Source organism: Vipera berus, assembly GCF_964194415.1.
Source record: "Vipera berus genome assembly, chromosome: 9".
Classification (NCBI taxonomy): Eukaryota; Metazoa; Chordata; class Lepidosauria; order Squamata; family Viperidae; genus Vipera; species Vipera berus.
Window position 1 is genome coordinate 9,082,371 of NC_138212.1, and position 19,566 is coordinate 9,101,936.

Here is a 19,566-nt window from a genome sequence, read left to right on the forward strand (position 1 = left end):
AACAATGCTTAATTAAACTGGAGCGGGATTCAATGAGCTGACCAGGGTGCAATAAATCAGAGTGGTAATAACCTCCAAGGACCACCTCTGCATTGTTTGAAGCATCCCGTTGGAATGTGTGATTGACACCATAACACTTCCGCCAACGCTGTAAACACTGGATGTTCCAGCTCTCACAACTGATGAAATTGCAGCCATCTTCTCTTTTCTTTTAACATGCTTTTTCTGGTAGTTAGAAATCAGGTGCAGAAGGAGAGGGTTGGGATGAAAGCTTGAGCTCAGCTAGCCACAACAATAACGCTGCTTTGTGGGAACCCAAGGACGAGCTGATAACGTTTTGGTGGGCTGAGGAGCTGGGGGGAAAGCCCGTGTTTTAGGCTAATTGGAGCTTATTGGGGGTGGGAATTGCATTTTGCTACTTTGTATCCAGGGGAAGGGAATTTTGTTTTTGGGTTCAACTATGTAGTGCCGATACTTTGTTTCCTAAATAAAATGTTCTTTGAGGAAGAATTTTGCCTTGAAGGTCTTTTGATGGGTTTCATCTATCAGAACCATGACAACTTCCAGCACGGTTACCAACCTTCCTTTGAACTCCTATAAACAGAATAGGGAGGAACAAAGACCATCAGCTGCACATGTGGGAAGGTAACAGCGTTCCGTGTGCCTTTGGCGTCTAGTCATGCCGGCCACATGGCCACAGAGATGTCCTCGGACAAGCGCTGGCTCTTCAGCTTTGAAACGGAGATGAGCACCGGCCCCTAGAGTTGGAAACGACTAGCACGCACGTGCGGGGGAACCTTTACCTTTACCTTTTTATGTAGTGCCGATACTTTGTTTCCTAAATAAAATGTTCTTTGAGGAAGAATTTTGCCTTGAAGGTCTTTTGATGGGTTTCATCTGTCAGAACCATGACAACCTCCAGCACGGTTACCAACCTTCCTTTGAACTCCTATAAACAGAATAGGGAGGAACAAAGACCATCAGCTGCACATATCCCAGAATCTGATGTGTCCAATTCAATTGTCATGGGCAGGTGGACTTCAAGTCCCAGAATTCCCGAGACAGCTGTGGAATTCTGGGAATTGAAGTCTACCTATTTTAAAGTTGCCAAGGTTGAGAGAACCTGTTCATGAAGTTCCATAAGGCCAAGCTGTCAGGGATTAATATGTTGCATGCAAAAGTCCCCCTGGCATGACCAAACAAGAGGGAAAAAGAGGTATCCTTTGAATAAGGGTGAGGATCAAGAAAATCAAACAGTAGTAATGGCTATGTGATTGAAGCCCTGCTGATTTTTACATACAGAAAATATAAACCCATCCTCTGTAAGTTTATATTTTTAAGATCACTCCGTTTCATTTCTTCTTGTTGACATTTGCCAGCTTCAAGATGGTGAGGGCAAGCTTGCTTCTGAAACCCTACAGAGGTAACAGGAACCATAGTTTCAACTCCACTCACAGCCATGGAATTCGTTAATAACTTTGGTCCAACTGCCCTCACTCAGCGAAGCCTACCTCGCAGGGTCATTGTTCTGAAGATAATAAGGTGAACTTCATGTAAGTCCCAAAGATGCTTTTTCCAAAAGTCAACTGGATTTGTTTTGTTTTTTTCTTTCAAAATGTTTCGCTTCTCATCTAAGAAGCTTCTTCAGTTTTACTGAAGAACTGATGATGCTTCTTGGATGAGAAGCAAAACTTTTCAAAGAAAAAAACCCAAGAAAGCTTTGCCTTTTGGAAAAAAGCACCTTTGGGATGACCATGACCTGGAGGATTGAGAATCTCCATAGACAACTTCATGTAAGGTGCCTTGAGTTTCTGGAGAAAATTGGCTATGGGTTTATGAAATAATTAATTTCTTGCAAAAAGCTGACATACAACAGAAAAAGTAGATTCAACCTTATCTAATCAGTACTCTTTTGTGAAATCCTTTACCAGCAATCATAGAATCAAAAATGTTAATATTTATGTAGCGACTATTTGGTCAAGAGGTTGTAATTCTCACATACATACAGTAACAAATTCTGTACAGGTAGTCCTTGACTTACGAACACGAACTGGGACCAGGATTTCCATTCTTAAGAGGTGCAGTTGTTAACAGAATCATGCCTGATTTTACAACCTTATAGCTGTGGTCATTGAGTAAATGCTCAACAGGAACAGAGAAAATCATTAGGGCAATTGACAGAGGTGTTTGTCACCCCGACAATCAATAGAATGCAGTCAACAACAAGATCTGAAACTGTTTAACTAGAAACTTGAAATCAGCATGATAGAGAATCTGGAGCAGAAGCACCATTAAGATGACTTCATGGTGACTTTTTAGACATATTGATGGATGTCACTTCTTACATAAGGAATTTCTTTTACAAAGTGAATATGATTCTGTCTAAGAAGAGGCCACACCTTACAACCAAGAAAACTGGCATTGTCAAAAGAACAAGGACAGAGGCATGCAAGAATAATGGAGAAATTGCTGATATTTAGGTTACCACATCTAACTTTTGCAATATAACTCTTGCACAAACCATTTTAAATTTCTCCTGTAAAACTTGTTGCATTGCAAACTCTAACTCCAAATGCGATGTAATAATTTCTTCCATGGAGCAGAAGAAAAATACCTGGCAAAAGATCTGTGTCTCTGTTATTTACCTTATTCCTGTTGCTGTATTTTTGACTGTGCAGATAAAATTTAAAAATACAGTTTAAAAGTGCTCTTTGCATTTTGAGAGCAAATCATAAGTAAATTCTGCGCTCTTATAACCAATGTTTTTTTTTCCCCTGCAAGGATAATGTACTTTGTTTTGACAACTCTCCTCCCAAGTTAATCATAGGGCTATTACATAGCTTTGGTATACAGGAACAGAAGTGTTTCTTTCTTTTTAAAATGCTTTCAAAAATTACTCTGTTTTCACATAATGTATCATTACAGTCAAACAAAGTGATAAGCAAAGTTTATGATTTTTTTTAAAGTCCCATTTGGTTTTTGAGAAGATGTAGCAGCCAAGGAGAATTCCTATTCCACACATTAGTGAGCATCTTAAGTGATTTGTAGAAGAGATTAAACATGTTGTAATTTCTACCTTATCCCAGGTAGTATCTATCAACTGCACACTGATTTACAACAGAGCTAAGAGTTCCAGAATGATATTTGCTCAAAACTATAAGCAATTATGCAAGGAAGGAAGGAAGGAAGGAAGGAAGGAAGGAAGGAAGGAAGGAAGGAAGGAAGGAAGGAAGGAAGGAAGGAAGGAAGGAAGGAAAGTTCTATTATTGCTACTGAACCCATGAAGCTGGGAGGAGTGGGTTAGGTTTTTCTTATGTCCACAGTTCTGGTTAAAATTGTGCCATAGGTAAAGGTAAAGGTTCCCCCGCACATGCATGCTAGTCGTTTCCAACTCTAGGGGCCGGTGCTCATCTCCGTTTCAAAGCCAAAGAGCCAGCGCTTGTCCGAGGACGTCTCCGTGGTCATGTGGCCGGCATGACTAGACGCCAAAGGCGCACAGAACGCTGTTACCTTCCCTCCGTAGTGGTCCCTATTTTTCTACTTGCGTTGTTACGTGCTTTCGAACTGCTAGGTTGGCAGAAGCTGGGACGAGTAACAGACGCTCACTCTGTTATGCGGCACTCGGGATTTGACCCGCCAAACTGCCAACCTTCTGATCGACAAGCTCAGCATCCTAACCCACTGAGCCACCGCGTCCCTACAAAATTGTGCCATAAATGGTGCTATTTGCAGCTCTTGGTATCAGAAGTCCATGTCACTGGGTAGCAAATAAAGTGAAGAGGAATTTTCCTGCCTCTTGTCATGATCTTGGTATAAGTCTCTTCATGGCGTGATGGGCAGCAAATAAATTTAATAAATAAAATAAATAATTAAAAAGTATCAAGTCACACAACGCTCCCTCAAAATAAATGCCACATCTGTGGCACAAGCAAGAAAGCTGTTGGGAGACCAGTCCATAAAGATTCCCTTTCTCTTATTCTCTCCAACTGGGCTGCAAACAAACTTTGTGCATGTATGGGCACGCACGCACGCGCACGCACACACACACACAGAGACGGACACATACTGCATTTAGTGCCAGGAACTACAATTCAACTAGTTTCTGGTTTCACGTTCATGAAATCAGATTAAACTCCACTTCATAAAGTTGAAGACCAGTTTGTAACCATCCTTATTTTTCTTCAGTTAAAACAGAAGCTGCTCAGGAGGGTCAACTCAAAGCAAACAAGGCCATTGGCTTTATTCTCCATCTCCACTGAAGGTTCTTCTGCCAAAGAAGAATGACAGAGTACAGGTTGCGTGGGAGGAAAGAGGAGTCACATAACTGGATCCTTCTGTTTCTGGACAAAGGCAAGCAAGGTGGGGCCAGTGGAGATGTAAGGATGGTAAACTCTGTTGAAATAAATTGCTCTTGATCTAACAGCACCACCTGGAAACAGGAAGACCCAGCCAGCTGACACCTATTCCCTGTAGGGATGTGCAGCTTCTCAAGTTATTTCTACTTCTACTTTTACTGATACTTACAGGTAAGGAAAGGAAACCTGGGGAAAAAATGAAGTGAATGATGGGAACAGGAATAGGTCAGCATTTATATGCTTCCATAATATCTATGTTTATCTATTTGTGATCTGATGTCTAAGATAGTTTTTTACATTTTAACACAAGGAAGCAGACCGTGAGGCATGGACAAGTAGGGTCCTCCTCCTCCTCCTCCTCCTCCTCCATCTTGGTCTTGGTCTTCCGAATTACAAGTCTGGCCTACCATTAACTAAACTGAAGCAGCTGTCAGGGCAGTGAATTCCAGGTTAGAGATGGGGCCAAGATATTGGAAGACCATTGGCTCATCATTATCCTCAAGAAGCCAGATTCAACTGATGGTCAGGTCAAATTATTTTCACCAAACTATGTAGCTGTGTGGCACTATCTTAGAGCCTTTTCTGCAGAACAAGCTAGGTGGTGGTCTTCTGAGGTGGAAAACACATAGTGTGAGGCAGTGTATTATAGTTGGGGGGGGGGCAAACAAAGCTCCAGCCCCAAATCTCAAGTCTCCTTCCACATGAATGGCTATCTATATGGACCCACCACCTGTGGTCATAAGCCATCGAAAGGCATGGTCTGAAGCTGCTATTAGCCGCTCCCACACTGTAAAGGTCCAGACCGCCAGATCTGCTGCTTTTTAAAACCACAACTTTGTTGGGGTGTGTTTCTCCTGTGGTATTTCTATGTCCATCAATAAGGGTAAATTTGGAATGTTCCGCTGCTGGAGAGAAAATCCATAACCACCTCCTTAGGCTGTTTTTTCTATTATACCAATAAGGGATGTAAAGATGATCTCTCATCAGTAGATATCAATAGCACATTTATTCAGTTCAGTCTGTTCACTAAGATGCCCAAATAATGCTACAATATTGCACTACGGTATTTAATTATTAGCCTGATTAACCTGCTGCATACTAACAGAGGGCCTTTTCAAAGGCGATTTCTGAATTCCTTTCTTAATCAGCTTCCAATAGCTTTTTGCTTATGGATTTTCTACCATTGTTGGGTTTTTTCCCCCTACCATTCTTTTGTTGTCTTGTATTTCTTGCAAGTCCCCCATGCTGCGTGTATTTGAATGGCTCACCTACCAGTATTTTACTGTTCCATGTTTTGGCCAGGTTTCTGAAGAGGCATGAAATTGGGATAAGGTAAAGGTAAAGGTTCCCCCGCACATGCGTGCTAGTCGTTTCCGACTCTAGGGGCCGGTGCTCATCTCTGTTTCAAAGCCGAAGAGCCAGCGCTTGTCCGAGGACGTCTCCGTGGTCATGTGGCCGGCATGACTAGACACCAAAGGCGCACGGAACGCTGTTACCTTCCCACCGTAGTGGTCCCTATTTTTCTACTTGCATTTTTACGTGCTTTCGAACTGCTAGGTTGGCAGAAGCTGGGACGAGTAACAGGCGCTCACTCTGTTACGCGGCACTCAGGATTCGACCCGCCAAACTGCCGACCTTCTGATCGACAAGCTCAGCGTCCTAACCCACTGAGCCACCGTGTCCCTTTTTGAAATTGGGATAGACGTCATTTAATGCCACAAATGAACGTTCTTTGCTCTACAGGGCGACTCCGGGGGACCCCTAGTTTGCAACAGCAGACTCCAAGGGGTCATCTCCTGGGAGATGCAACTCTGTGCCCAACCTGGGAAGCCTGGAGTTTATACAAACATGTGCCAATTCACCAACTGGATTCATGACAGCACGCAGAGAAATTCAGGCAACCAAGCTGCATATTCCCACTAGCGCGATAAGAAGACTTCACTGTATTGGGATCCCCGTCAGAACAAGTGCTCAATGAAATTAAGTCTTAGCTTTTTCCCTGTGCATCTTGCCAGCTTTGATTATGTCCTTTCTTCTGTGCTAGCTAGAAGGGGGGCACTTACACATCCCCCAAAATTTGGTGGTGAAAGCAGAGGCATCATATACTGCTACCGATATAACCTTAGAACTGAAAGATTAGAAATCATAATCACCTCCATTTATATTCAAAAAGCACATGTATTTCCAAAAGCATATTAAAAAACAAAAAAGACTCCATTATTTCCATGATGCCACCCTGCCATCCCAGCATTGGCCAAAGGCACTGAGTCGTTTCCAAAGAAGGATTTTTATAGGGATGAATTGCAGGATATGGTCAAAAAGTCAATTTGATCCAATGAATACTGGGGCATTGCTTAGGTTTCTTGACTTCACAAATGGGCACGGCTGCCACATGAAAGCCAGAGACATTTTAGTTGGCAGAACTAGATTTGAGCAAGAAGTTGCATTGCTGGGCAGAGGGTGCCCCCTTCTGGCACCTGGTCTGCCCAACAGCAGGCTTTCAGTTGAGTTGGCTCTACAAGTGGCTTCTTGGACTTGTGACTACAACGGAGTCCAGAATTTCAGTTGTAACTCGAGACATCACATGATAGGATGTGACATTACTTCATTAACAGCCGATAAGCGAATGCCGCAGTTGTTAAGCAAATCCATTTTCCCCAATGGGTTTTTGTTTTTTGTTTTTTTGCTGGAAACGAAGTAAATGCGGAAACTAGCAAAAAAAAAAGAATGTTGCAAATCATGGTTACGTGACTGTGGGGTGCTGCAAACAGTTGTAAAGGTGAGCCAGTTGCCCCAAATGCAATCATATGATTGCGAGAGGGGTGTGTGGCCATCGTAACTTTGAAAAAGGGTCCTAAACAGCTCTGGGAAAGTTCCAAATTAAAATACTGATTTTGCAACAGTCCAACCTTTACGGGGTGAAGTAGTAGCTGGAGTTGCAAGCCGACAGTAATCTAGAGGTAGTTGGGTGTAGACCATTTCATCATCTGAACTGCACTTGCTGCAGTCCAAGATGTAATCCAAACCTAAACCGCAGCCGTTATTAACTAGGTTTTGTAAAAAGAGTATCATAACCCATGATTAAGTTTCCTTAATTCAGCCAGCCCGTAGTTAAGATAATGATTTGGAGGAGAAAAAAATTACAATTACACAAGTTTACCCTTGTTACCTTAAATTATGGCTTGACATGAACTCTAAACCTGGAGAATAATAAAAATTTATGTTGCATACACTGGGACAAAAACAGAAATAAAGATGGCTCTTCCTTTCACAAACTGGAACACGGAGCCTGAAACAAGGGGTGTTGTTTTTGTAAAACAACATTTATACACACATATGAGCCTAGAACCGTGGTGGCGAACCTATGGCCCGTGCGCCATCACCCCAGTCCTAGGCCTTCAGCTGGGTTTTATAAAACTTTTTCGCTTTAGGCCTCCACCACCGTGTGCAAAAAAAAAAAGGTTCAATCAATCAATCAATTTCAACTTCTCACGGAAAAAAAGATTATGCAAAGTTGGAATTGATTGATTGAACTTTTTAGTCCCACCCAGTCTGCCGTTATCACTGCAGCCACGCCCAGCCAATTGGCCACACCCACCCAATAGGCAACGCCCACCTGGCACCTGACAGTACATAAGTGGGTTTTGGGTTGCAGTTTGGGCACTCGGTCTCTAAAAGGTTCGCCATCACTGGCCTAGAAGGTTATGACACTAAGGAGAATAAACTTCCACTTCTGGCCCAATGCACAATTTTGCTTTTCCAGGTTCACAAATTATTATTTTGCCTGGATCTTCCTAGAGCAGGGGTATCAAACTGCCGGCCTGCAGGCTGGTTGCATCATACAGATGCCGCGAGTTTGACACCTGTGTCCTAGACAGAACAATATCACAGATTATTACAGAAGTAGGCCCTCCACAAGGCTCGACATTTGTCCATTAATAAAAATGAAACCACTTTGAACCCATTCCATTAGATGCAAACAATACCTCTTTTACCTCTTCTTTTCAGAATCCATTAAAATTCATTAAAACAAGTCCAAATTATATGGAAACCCATGGAAAAACTCAAAAGGTTTTCCATTAATTTCTAGTTCTCAAAAGCCTATATTTCTTTCTTCCAAATCCATTTGCTGATGTCAATAAAGTATTTGATCTACCATAAAAACTACTATTTGAAAAACAAGTCTTTTATTACAACTGCAATATCAGAACTATACAACGCTCCATAACTGCCATAAGTATGTCAGGTGCACCAGGAATATGATCCCATCACTCAGTTCGATCAAGGAAAAGGATTCTCATTCCAATGTCTCATCTTCGTCTTCATCTTTGGAAGCATAGATAGCCTGATTCCGCCTTTTGATTCTCTTTGGGCCAACGGTTCCTTCTTTGTTCTCATCACTTAGGCGCTTCAAAGGCTTCCCATCAGGACTTTGGTCCTCTACCTCATTTCCATTGCTGGATTTCTCCAGCTCACCTTCTACAACATCCAGAGTGTCATTGGGGGACACCACCATAGAACCAGGCAGGCTTCTGATATCAGAAAAGCTTCCTGAGGTATTGCAGGAAAGATCAGACGATGGTCCTTCTGAAGTCTCCAAATCATCATCACAGCTATCATCATCCAATAATATTTCATCAGGGTTGACAGAAAACGAACTAGAGACATCAGCACTGGACTCCATCATTGATCCAGTGGTGTCCGCTTCTTTTTCTTCTTCTTCTTCTTCCTCCTCCTCCTCCTCCTCCTCTTCACCCTGATGCACATCATCTCTGTGCTCTTCCTTCCGTTGTTGAATTTTAACATTAATGTCCACAAGGCCAAACCGGGCACAAAACTCTGTAGTCTGAGGGCTGATCCTATGAATCAAGTCAGTCTTTTGTTGAGACTTGTTTGAGTTGTAACAAGCCTCTGTAATGCTGAAGTTCTGGGGAATCAAAAGGTCATGGTTGACCTCTTCCAAAACCTTCTTGATATCGTCTTCTGTAGCACTGTAGTCCCACCTGCAAAAGGTGAAAAGCTCAGAGTTTCAGTGAAATAAGCACTCCCCTCTTCCGTATCCCTCTACATGTTTTAATCAGGAGCTGAGAAATTGTGGAATTCCATAAGTTCCTTACTAACCCTTACTAGTGGCCGTTCTTCCTACAGCTACCAAAAGGTGAAATTCAGCAACATCTGAATTTCCACAGGTTGCCCACTCTTGTTTTTGATTTTTACTTAACGGGGGCTGTCATCCATAAGAGCAGAAGCTGGTAGACACAATGTATGCATTACGTACAAAGTCTTTGATTCAGTCCAGGTAAGGCTGAGAAACCTGGCCTACACCTCTACACTAAAGTTCTCTAGAACTTCAGACTTAATTTAGAGCCCACAAGATTACAGTATACCTACCGTTCATGCAGTCCATTATTTTCAGGCATGTTCCAGTAAGAAGGAGAGACATTAATGAGATCATTGGTAGCCTTCAGAACAGCAATCCATTCAGGGTCATATTCCAGACAATCAGGTGCACTTGGGTTGTGCTCAATTTCTACAATCTTAGAGAAGAATGCGAAATCAGAGAGACCTCTTGGCTCCCACAGCAGGGAAAAAACAGCCACGAACTTCAGGCAATACAAGTCCTCGACTTGCAACACTTCATTTAGTGACCATTCGAAGTTACATCAGCACTGAAAAAAGTGACTTATGACCTTTTTTCACACTTAACGACCACTGCAGCATCCCCATGGTCACGTGATCAAAACTGAGATGCTTGGCAACTGACTCGTATTTATGACCGTTGCCGTGACCCAGGGTCATGTGATCTCCTTTGGTGACCTTCTGGCAAGCAAAGTCAATGGGGAAGCCAGATTCATTTAACAACCATGCTATTAACTGAACAGTCATGTTACTTGATTCACTTGACATTCACTTTGTGTCAAGAAAGTTCATAAATGGGGCAAAATTCCCTAAACAACTGTCTTACTTAGTAACAAAAATTTTGGCCTCCATTGTGGTCGTACGTCAAGGACTGCCTGTACATCAGAAACCTAACTGTAACGTAGGTATGCAGAATCTTTACTCAGGGGTCAAAAATGACCTTGGTGAGTTTCAGTTTGGACCCGTGAGACTAAAAGCTTTCATTCCAGGTTATTTACAGTATTCGCTTCTCCCAGGTTTGTGTCAAAAGCATAAAGCTGGAGAAGCGTAAATTGGGGAGGGAAGACCTAATGAGTGGAAATCCTCTTTGCTCTTGCTGCTGACTATTGAGTAAGAGTCTCACATGTAAACTGATGTATGCCATGCTTATTGTTAAAAATCCTTCTCCCAGGCTGGGTCAATCAAATCAGGGTAGCCTTCAAGCGTTGGTCAATGAAATTAAGGCAAATATACGTGTCCCAGGATAATGTTGCAGGATCCAATCTGGGTTGTTCACCTGGAGCAGAGGTTTAGTTTTCTGAGCTTTTGGACCTGTGCTGAAGCCCTTCCTCAGGGAACTTCTGGGCTCCACTACAAGTCCTAAAGCTCAGAAGACTACAGCTCTGCTCCTGGTAAACAACCCAGACTGGATCCTGCAATGAAATTAAGATCGGATGCAAATGCAAATTCAGATCAGGTTAAAAAAAAAAGTGAAAGCAGATCCACAAAGTAGTTAGCTAATCATTTTACTCTCCTTCCAAAGTTCATTGCATCTTACTGATTAGGATATGTGTCAAAACTGGAAAACTGAGGTTGTTTTACCTGAAGGAAATCCCTGTGGGGCAGGCATTTATCCAGAGCCAGAAATTTGGTAATTTTGGGTTGCTGTTCACTGTTATCAGCCTAAAAAGCAAGAACAAGGACAATCATATTGTGAAAGGCCTCCCCACCACCATCTTTGTTTAAGGTACAGTGATTAACCATTAACGATTTCTTGCTTTTATTGCCTAAATACCACTGTACTCCATTGTTATCGGTATTCTGTAATGTACTGTTTCCCTCAACCTTGGCATCTTTAAGATACGTGGACTTCAACTCCCAGAATTCTGGGAATTTAGCATATGGCCTGGGGAATTCTGGGAGTTGAAGTCCACATATCTTACAGTAGCCAAGGACAAGAAGCATTGCTGCAATGTATTATTTGCTTTTTATAATGTAATAAAACTATCAATTTAGAATGAAATAATAAATAACCCCTCTTAATATTTTGTTGAGGAAACTGGAAATCTGGGAAGTAAAGGACAAAGATTAACTATGAGTACTGGGCACAAGGAGCATTCTGTTGTTTCTCCCAAGCCCAAATATCTGAGGACTAGTTACTAAACTCATGGATACGGAGAATTTCAATAGTCTGTTTCCTTATGTTGGGTGAATATCAGCACTCCAATTATACGCTCCCACAGGGAGGGCCTCCTCAGGGTACCACCGGTCAAGGATTTCCGACGAGGGATCCCCAGGGGGAGGGCGTTCTCTGTGGGCGCGCCTGCCCTATGGAATCAACTGCCAAAGGAACTCCGGACTGCCCCCGACCTTCGTTCATTTCGCCGGGACCTAAAAACCTGGCTCTTTGAGTTATCTGGTCTGGACTGAGGGGTTTTAATGTTTTTAAATTGTGATTTTAATTTTTGCGGCTAGACTTAATTTAATTTTATATTGTATTGTTTTTAAATTTTGCCTTGTAAACCGCCCTGAGTCCTTTGGGAGTAGGGCGGTATATAAACCGAATTAATAAATAAATAAATAATAAATACTCTTCCCCAAACAACATTTCCCAAATATCAGTCAGATCTCTCCCATTATTTCTTTCTGGGAGCAAGGTGAACTGAGATAGTGAGATAGGCACCATATAAACTTAATAAATAAGCAAAACATTTTTGTCGATGACCAACTTGAAAAACCATATTTTTTCAAAGCAGTACTTTCATCTGGAGAAGAGAACTTTCCTACAAATTCTGGGTCCTGTTTATCAAACAACCTCATCTTAGGGAGTTCAGGATACTTTACAGCTGAACGGCTAATCCTAGCAATGTGTGTTCTTTCCAAGGTCCATATGGATCTCGTCCTTTAAGACAACAGGTCAGGAAGTGGTGTGAATCCCACCATTGGAACAGATATTATTTTACTTTAATAATTTACAATTTGGCCATTCTTTACTGTTGCTTTAATTGATTTTATAACTTGTTTTAACCTACTGTAAGCTTCCCAGGGTCAAGGGTGAGGGGGCAACCTTACAAATTGAAATAGATAGCTAGTAAGTAAGTAAGTAAGTAACAGTCTTGGTATTCCCTTAAGAAGTTGATATCCTAACTATTATAGTTCGAAACAGACTATCTTTGAGTACTAACAATATTCCTGTGAAACATTTTGCAAAATTGGGAGATTAGGTCCACCGTTAAAGTTTCCCAGTTTTCATTACAATGTACTCAGCCTACAAAAAACAACCCTCCATCCTGTACATGTCTTACCTGATGCTGCATTAATGCTGCGAACTTGACGTGCAAATGAGCCGAAAACCAGTAGCTGGGTTTCAAGTGCTGCAGAAGTTCTGATGCCGGTGGGCTCCCTAAAGTGTTGTTCTCCACTTCTGAGCGGAAGAAGGATTTCTTCTTAAGCAGCAACGTCTTGTTTCCATAATGGTAGATGCTTCTAGGCCAATCGTGGGACAAAAATACATCCATGGGCTGCTTGAGCTGTCAAGCCAAAAACCAACAACAGAAGTGAAGAGAAACTGTTGCCATTGATGGTAAAGGAAAGATAGTAGGGCAGGTCAAACAAAAAGTTCTGGATCACAGCTCCCATCAGCCTCAGTCGAAAGAGCAGATCATAAATCTCCCTCCCTTGTGGTGGTTTTTAGATTTTTAAAGTCAGTTTTATTTTATTAGACTGAATCCTAGCAAAGTTTTATTGGTGTCTTATCTAGAGGGAGGGTTGATTGGTTGTTATTGGTTCATTTGGTAATTTTTATTTAGTTCTGTTGTTACATTGATTTGCTTTGTGGTTGGCTGCAATCTTTTGAGTTGAGCTGGTTAGAGAAGCTGCAAAATCAGTCAATGTTGGGAGAAATATGTTGAGGAGATCAGATGATACTGAAGAATTCCTTGAGGGAGATGGGCAGTTTAGAAATATAAATGAATTAAAAAGTAAGAACACTTATGGAGAAGAAAAACATATGGGCTTTGTTAAATATAAACCAGACTTGCACATAGCACTTCACATTAGGCTAATATGATTCCAGCTTAGCTGCTGAACAGCCATTGTGGTTTGTAAAGTATTGGGTTATCATGTGGTATGTAAGCAACAAATGGTTTATTCAATGAATTATGGTTAGCAAAACCATGATTGGGCATAAAGTATGAACAAAGATACAGAGATCATCTTCAGAAAGAGACCTTCCATAATCAATCCAGATTTAATGCTGGAGTCTTGCAACAATTAGAAGTCACATTTAGCCAATTTACTAGGACATGAAGATACAGCTGGCCTTTCTGTGACCTAACCCAACCAAGATCAGCTTTCGATTCTATCATCGCAGAGACCTGAGAAAGGAGATGCAGAACATAATGGAACCTGAAAGTTACATAGTGACTTCAGTTCAATGTCAGAAGAAATGACTGAACCGTCTCCAAAGACTTGCGTGGACCTCAGAGAAGAAGATTGGTGCTAGAACTATGCTGCTATGATATTGACAAAGATATGGTGCTAGGGAAAGGGTGGGCAATTAATTTTCCTAAGGGGCCACACGAGAAACAGGGACTGTTATGGAGGGCTGAGCCACTGTAACCTGATGTGATGTCCTCAAATTCCTTCATCTCAATTCCTCAGACTGCTCCAGATGAGGAATAAATGCTGTGCAGCTGCAGAAAAGCAGTTTGTCTCCTCACCTGCTAGCTGACTGAAGAAGTGCATGGCGTCTGTGCCCAGCCAGATCTGACTCGGCTTCTTCTCCCCCCTGCAGTGTGTTTATTTACATTTGATTTCTAATTTGCAACTGATCTCACGCAGGCTGGACAGGAACCGCCAAAGGGGACTGGGGACCATAAAATGCCCTGTACTACAGGATTATAGAGGTGAGCTTCAAAAAGTCTACTTGGTATAAAACGTTCTGGTTGGGATGTTCAGTATAGAGAAAAGAAGTCTTAGGGAAGACATGGTCGCCATTGTCAGCTATATAAAAAGAACCTACAGACAGTAATCAAGACCTATTTTCCAGGAGCACAAGAACAGTCTATCTCTGGAGGTTGTGAGTTACTGATCTCTGGAGGTTTTTACAAAGAGGATGGTCAACCACTTCTCCTACAGAAATTGGACGAAATGATTCTTGTGGCCCCTTTCTGCTCCATAATTCTTCTCTGCAATGGCCCTCTTTTACAGCATTTCCTACTTCATTTTAGATGGTGAGGATGAATATGAAGATGAGCCCAATAGACGATAGTATGATATTTAGATTTACCTGCTTGAGCTTGAAAACCTCAATATTTCTTACATGGTAGATGCTTCGTACCGTTTCCTGGTTGTAAGGAGGAGACTCAAAGTGACCTGAAAGAAGTTAAGCAACATGAAACGGTTACATCAAGAAATGTCCTTAGTTCATTTTGAAAGACAGGCCCTGGCTAATACTTGCAGGGGAGGTCCAGGACTATAAGCTAAACTATCAACTTAAAAATAAAATCCTAGAAAGCAGTAATAATAAGCCACCTCCCTATCGTGCCAAAAACTTTGCCTCGATGAATCTAAGTTTGATAAAGTTGAGTTCAAAGTCAGAGGAGACATGAGTTTAGCAGAAAGAGCTGCCAGACTGAAAATCGCGCTACACTTGGATTTATCCTTCTGGTTTCGGCAAAGAATTGAAAAGACAGAGTTAGCCTCTGCACAGTCAAAGGAAAACAATCTGATAGTAGATTTGACTGTTACCAAAATATGGGACACATACAAACAGGGCCACTCACCCAGAGGAATCGCCTTTGATATGTATGGCAATCACTAGAATTCTTTCATAACGTCTCCTTAACTTTTCTGTAATAAAACTACCTGATCAGAAGTTATTCCATTCTTGTGTGTTCGTTTCATTGGTTTCAATCTAACTTTGGCAGTGGTCTGAGAGGGATTTTTGAGATTATGTTAGTCCAATCACCCAAGATCAAACTATAGATTCTGATCCTGTTTTGATAATCCAACATTAAGTTTTGATCAATCCTAAACTTATATATCAATAGCAATAAAGGAGCCTTGGTGGAGCAGTGGGCTAATGCCTCCTTAAGTAACACCAGCTGCCTGCAATTAGTGCAGGTTCGCGTCCCACCAGGCTCAAGATTGACTCAGCCTTCCATCCTTCCGAGGTAGGTAAAATGAGGACCCAGATTGTTGGGGGCAATTAAGCTGACTTTGTAATAATGCCGCTTGGGGGGGGGGGCGAAAGCCCTAATAAGCAGGCATATACATAGAATGAAGGCTACTGCTAAGCTTGTAAGCCGCCCTGAGTCTTCGGAGAAGGGCGGGATATAAATGGAATTAAAATAAAAAAATAAAAATAAATAAAAGCAGCAAAGAGAACTAGAACCAAGCTCCACAAATGTCAATGGCATATTTGCTTAAGACAAGAGCTTGAAGAACTACTCACACATACCTCTTCGGTAATCATGGCCTTTGAAAATACCAGACAGGCCACCAATTCTCACCCCTCGGTACCTGACAACTCCAGCATAACCTGTTGAGAGTAATAAAGTAACCTTGACAAAGAGATGCAGGAAACATTATCTAGGCAAAAGGTAACAATTTTAAGTCCAGAACGTCCAAATAAGAATTGAATGCATCTCAGGAAGACCCACCTCTAATTCTCAAGGCTCAAAACATCTTAAAAAGCTGCACAACAATAAAATTGTAGCATGGGAAACAAATAAAAAGATATAAAATGCTGGGGGGGAAAAAAACCTGTCTCAACATCCCGAACCGAACTGCTGCCATTAAAATGATGAGTTTTTATGATGTTCTTCAAAATGGGCGGCTGTATAAATATGATGAATAAATAAATAAAATGCGGACGGAAGAACCACATTGTCTCATCCATGTAGGGTTCCACCCCTTCTCCATTTCTACATCAAGCATTTGATACAATCAAGCCAGAGAGCAAAAGGAACAATACCAAGATAATAGATGTTTGGGGCCACCCATCCACCATACGGTAACTCCTGCAAGTGATTGGAGGCCTCGTGGTTGCCACCAATGAAGATAGTCAGAACAGGCGCTTTCTTCTCTCCAGAATAGTATCTAGGAAAAGACAGTTGGAATTTTGAGCTGTTAAAAAGTCTATGTTTTTCTACTTAGATATCCTCTACTTAGGCGGTCACAGGACCACCACTGATTAACCCTTTCAACAGGAACCGAAGGGAAAGGACTAGGGAAGGGGTAGGCAACCTCGGCTCTTTTATGACTCATGGACTTCAACTCCCAGAATTCCTGAGTCAGCTACGCTGACTCAGAAATTCTGGGAGTTGAAGTCCATGAGTCATAAAAGAGCCGAGGTTGCCTACCCCTGGACTAGGGGTATGCCAAGAAGATATGATTGGTGGGCTTAAAATTATAGCTGTGCTACTCAAATGAAAGATGGTGCATTTGTTTTTATCATTAATTGGTTGCTATTGGTAGCTGCAATTTTTAAAAATGAAGGACTGTGGAAGGCCGAGATTGGTAGCTGTTTTAACCATGGACCCCACCAGAATCACATGCAAATGAGATGGGCGGCCATATAAATTTAATAAACAAAATAAAATAAAATAAAGGAAAGGAGAAGTTCTTTTGCATACAGTAATCCCATACTGCACAGCCCACTTGGTGTAATGCAGAGCTGGGTATTTTACAGCCCCCGGGGCCACACCCAGCCCTTTGGCTGTCCCTGTCTGGCCCGCACGGATTGCTTTTATTTTGAAGGTGATTAATTTTTTAAAAAAATTAATTGACCAATGGGCATGTATGTTTATGTTGGCCCAACATTTCAGTCCCAAGACAGATGCTCTTAATGAAAAGAAGGAAAAGAGGTGACATGATAGCAGTGTTCCAGTCTCTCAGGGGTTGCCACAAAGAAGAGGGAGTCAAGCTATTCTCCAAAGCGCCTGAAGGCAGGACAAGAAGCAACGGATGGAAACCAATCAAGGAGAGAGCAATTAACAATTAACAATTGAGAACAATTAACCAGTGGAACATCCTGCCTCCAGAAGTGGTGAATGTTCCAACACTGGAGGCTTTTAAGAAGAAATTGGACATCGCGGAAATGGCAAAGATCTCGGCGTATTTGAAAGACCATTCGCAACAACGATATATTGTGGAGTGGAGAAAATGGATTGATTATATCCAGAACAAATATGGGACTAAAAAATTTCATTTAGCATTTGAATAAGTATTGATGTGATATTTATATTTATATTTATATTGCTTGTAGTCATTTTATAAGAGCTAAAGTGCGATAGACCTAATAGTTCATTGTTGTTAGCATATGGTAGTTTATGTTTGTTTCTACATTTATACCTTGTATTTAGCTCTGGGAAGTCGGGGAGGGGGGAAGGGGAGGGGGGGAGGGTTGGGTGGGGTTGGGAAGGGTTGGGTGGGTGGGTGGGGAGGGGTTGTTTTGTTATAGATAAAATGTATTGAAAAACTTTTCAATAAAAAAAGAAGAAGAAATTGGACATCCACGTGTCTGAAATGATTATAGGGTTTTCTGCCGGAACAGGGGGTTGGACTAGAAGACCTCCAAGGTCCCTTCCAACTCGGCTATTCTATTCACAGGAATTAAGGGCATCTGTCAGGAAAGCCCCATGGTTAAGTGGGGGCTCCAAGCGGGCTCTTCCCTCCCGCACCCAGCCCCTTCCCCACCAGACGGCGCCTCCCCAGAGCGCTGGGCCAGCTTCAGCAGTTCTGGGGACCCCAGAACCCCCCCACTCACTTGGCAAAGCCTCCCAACTGGCGGTACTTGGACGGCACCGCCATGCAGCGCAGATCGGCCGCGTTGCGCACGGCTTGGAAGTCGCCGGCGCAGAGCAGCAAATCCGGGCGGGCGTCGCCGCCGTGGCGCTGCTCCAGCAGCTGCAGGGTCTCGTAGAGCTTCTCCAGCGCGCCGTGGCAGCAGCCGGCCACCGCCACCTTCATTTTCCCCGGGTGGAAGGCGCCCGCCGCCTCGGCCGGCCTCTCCCACGCAGGCGCCCGCCTTGGCTTTCGGGAGAGCTGCCGGAACCAACCGCCGCTTCTCGGGCCTCTGCCCATGCGCCCGGCCGCGGAAGGGGAGAGGGCCAAGCTTTTTCCCTTCTGCTTTCGTCCTTTCTGGCCCGGAGCTTATTTCCGGATTGGTTCCCTTCGAAACGGGCGCGGGAAGGAAAGATTCAAGAGGCTTCTCAAGTCGCTGCCGCCATCCCCTTCCGTCTACCCCGGGGAAGATTCGCTTTCGGAAAGAGGCCTTGTCTTTTAATAGCATTGTTAAGGGCGCCTTTCCTTTTTCCTAACAATGTGGATGTGTTGTTAAATACAAGCTGGTTTAGTGTAGCGGTGAAAGTGCTGGCTTAGAAACTAGGAGACTGTAAATTCTAGTCCAGGGGTAGGCAACCCTGGCTCTTTTATGACTCGTGGACTTCAACTCCCAGAATTCCTGAGCCAGCTGCGCTGGCTCAGGAATTCTGGGAGTTGAAGTCCACGAGTCATAAAAGAGCCAGGGTTGCCTACCCCTGTTCTAGTCCCATCTTAGAAACGAAAGCTGGCTGGGTGGCTTTGCTCCTCTCTCACAGCCCAACCCAACAGGGTTGTTGTGGAGAAAACAGGATGGAGGCGTGCGGTGCTTTTTTTGTAAAAGAAAAAGGTGCCGGAACTCACACATGTCATACAACCTGCCTTGCCTACCCTACAAGGTTCCATCCAAAAAAGGTGCCAGAACTCCGTTCTGAGCGTTCTATGACCCAAAAAAAAAGCTCTGTAGGGGTGTGTTTGTGTTGGTTTTTTTTTGCTGACTTGACTGACTTATAAAGTCAGGGCTTTTTTTCTCATAGAACGCTCAGAACAGAGTTCCGGCACCTTTTTTGGATGGAACTTTGTAGGGTAGGCAAGGCAGGTTGTATGACGTGTGAGTTCCGGCACCTTTTTCTTTTACAAAAAAAAGCACTGTATAAAGTAATAAAGGTGGGATAAAAACCATCGGTATAAATGGCTGCCACAGATGGGGTGTGCAGATCCCTATGTGGTAATTCTGGCCACCTGTTTGCAATTCAGTCCCTAAACC

At 42.8% G+C, this 19,566-nt stretch overlaps 1 protein-coding gene across 1 annotated transcript; it reads right to left on the reverse strand.

Moving 5' to 3' along the window:
• Window positions 1–8,520: 8,520 nt before the first annotated feature.
• Window positions 8,521–18,719, reverse strand: DBR1 (debranching RNA lariats 1). The gene is made up of 8 exons (XM_081334539.1): window positions 18,247–18,719; window positions 16,453–16,577; window positions 15,937–16,017; window positions 14,764–14,849; window positions 12,779–13,003; window positions 11,076–11,156; window positions 9,747–9,892; window positions 8,521–9,358 (listed from the first exon to the last, which is right to left on the reverse strand). Exons 1-8 carry the CDS (start codon window positions 18,561–18,563, stop codon window positions 8,653–8,655), a joined length of 1,767 nt encoding a protein of 588 aa, XP_081190665.1. The 5' UTR covers window positions 18,564–18,719; the 3' UTR covers window positions 8,521–8,652.
• Between the last annotated feature and the right edge of the window lie 847 nt (window positions 18,720–19,566).

Excerpts from the sequence above, each read along its gene's own strand:
- DBR1 (XM_081334539.1), bottom strand. The coding sequence starts at position 18,563 with ATGGGCAGAGGCCCGAGAAGCGGCGGTTGGTTCCGGCAGCTCTCCCGA. Across the intron at positions 16,578-18,246 it reads CAGTTGGGAGGCTTTGCCAA|ATACTATTCTGGAGAGAAGA; the intron begins GTGAGTGGGGGG and ends GTCTTTTCCTAG. Across the intron at positions 9,893-11,075 it reads CCCACAGGGATTTCCTTCAG|ATTGTAGAAATTGAGCACAA; the intron begins GTAAAACAACCT and ends TTCTTCTCTAAG.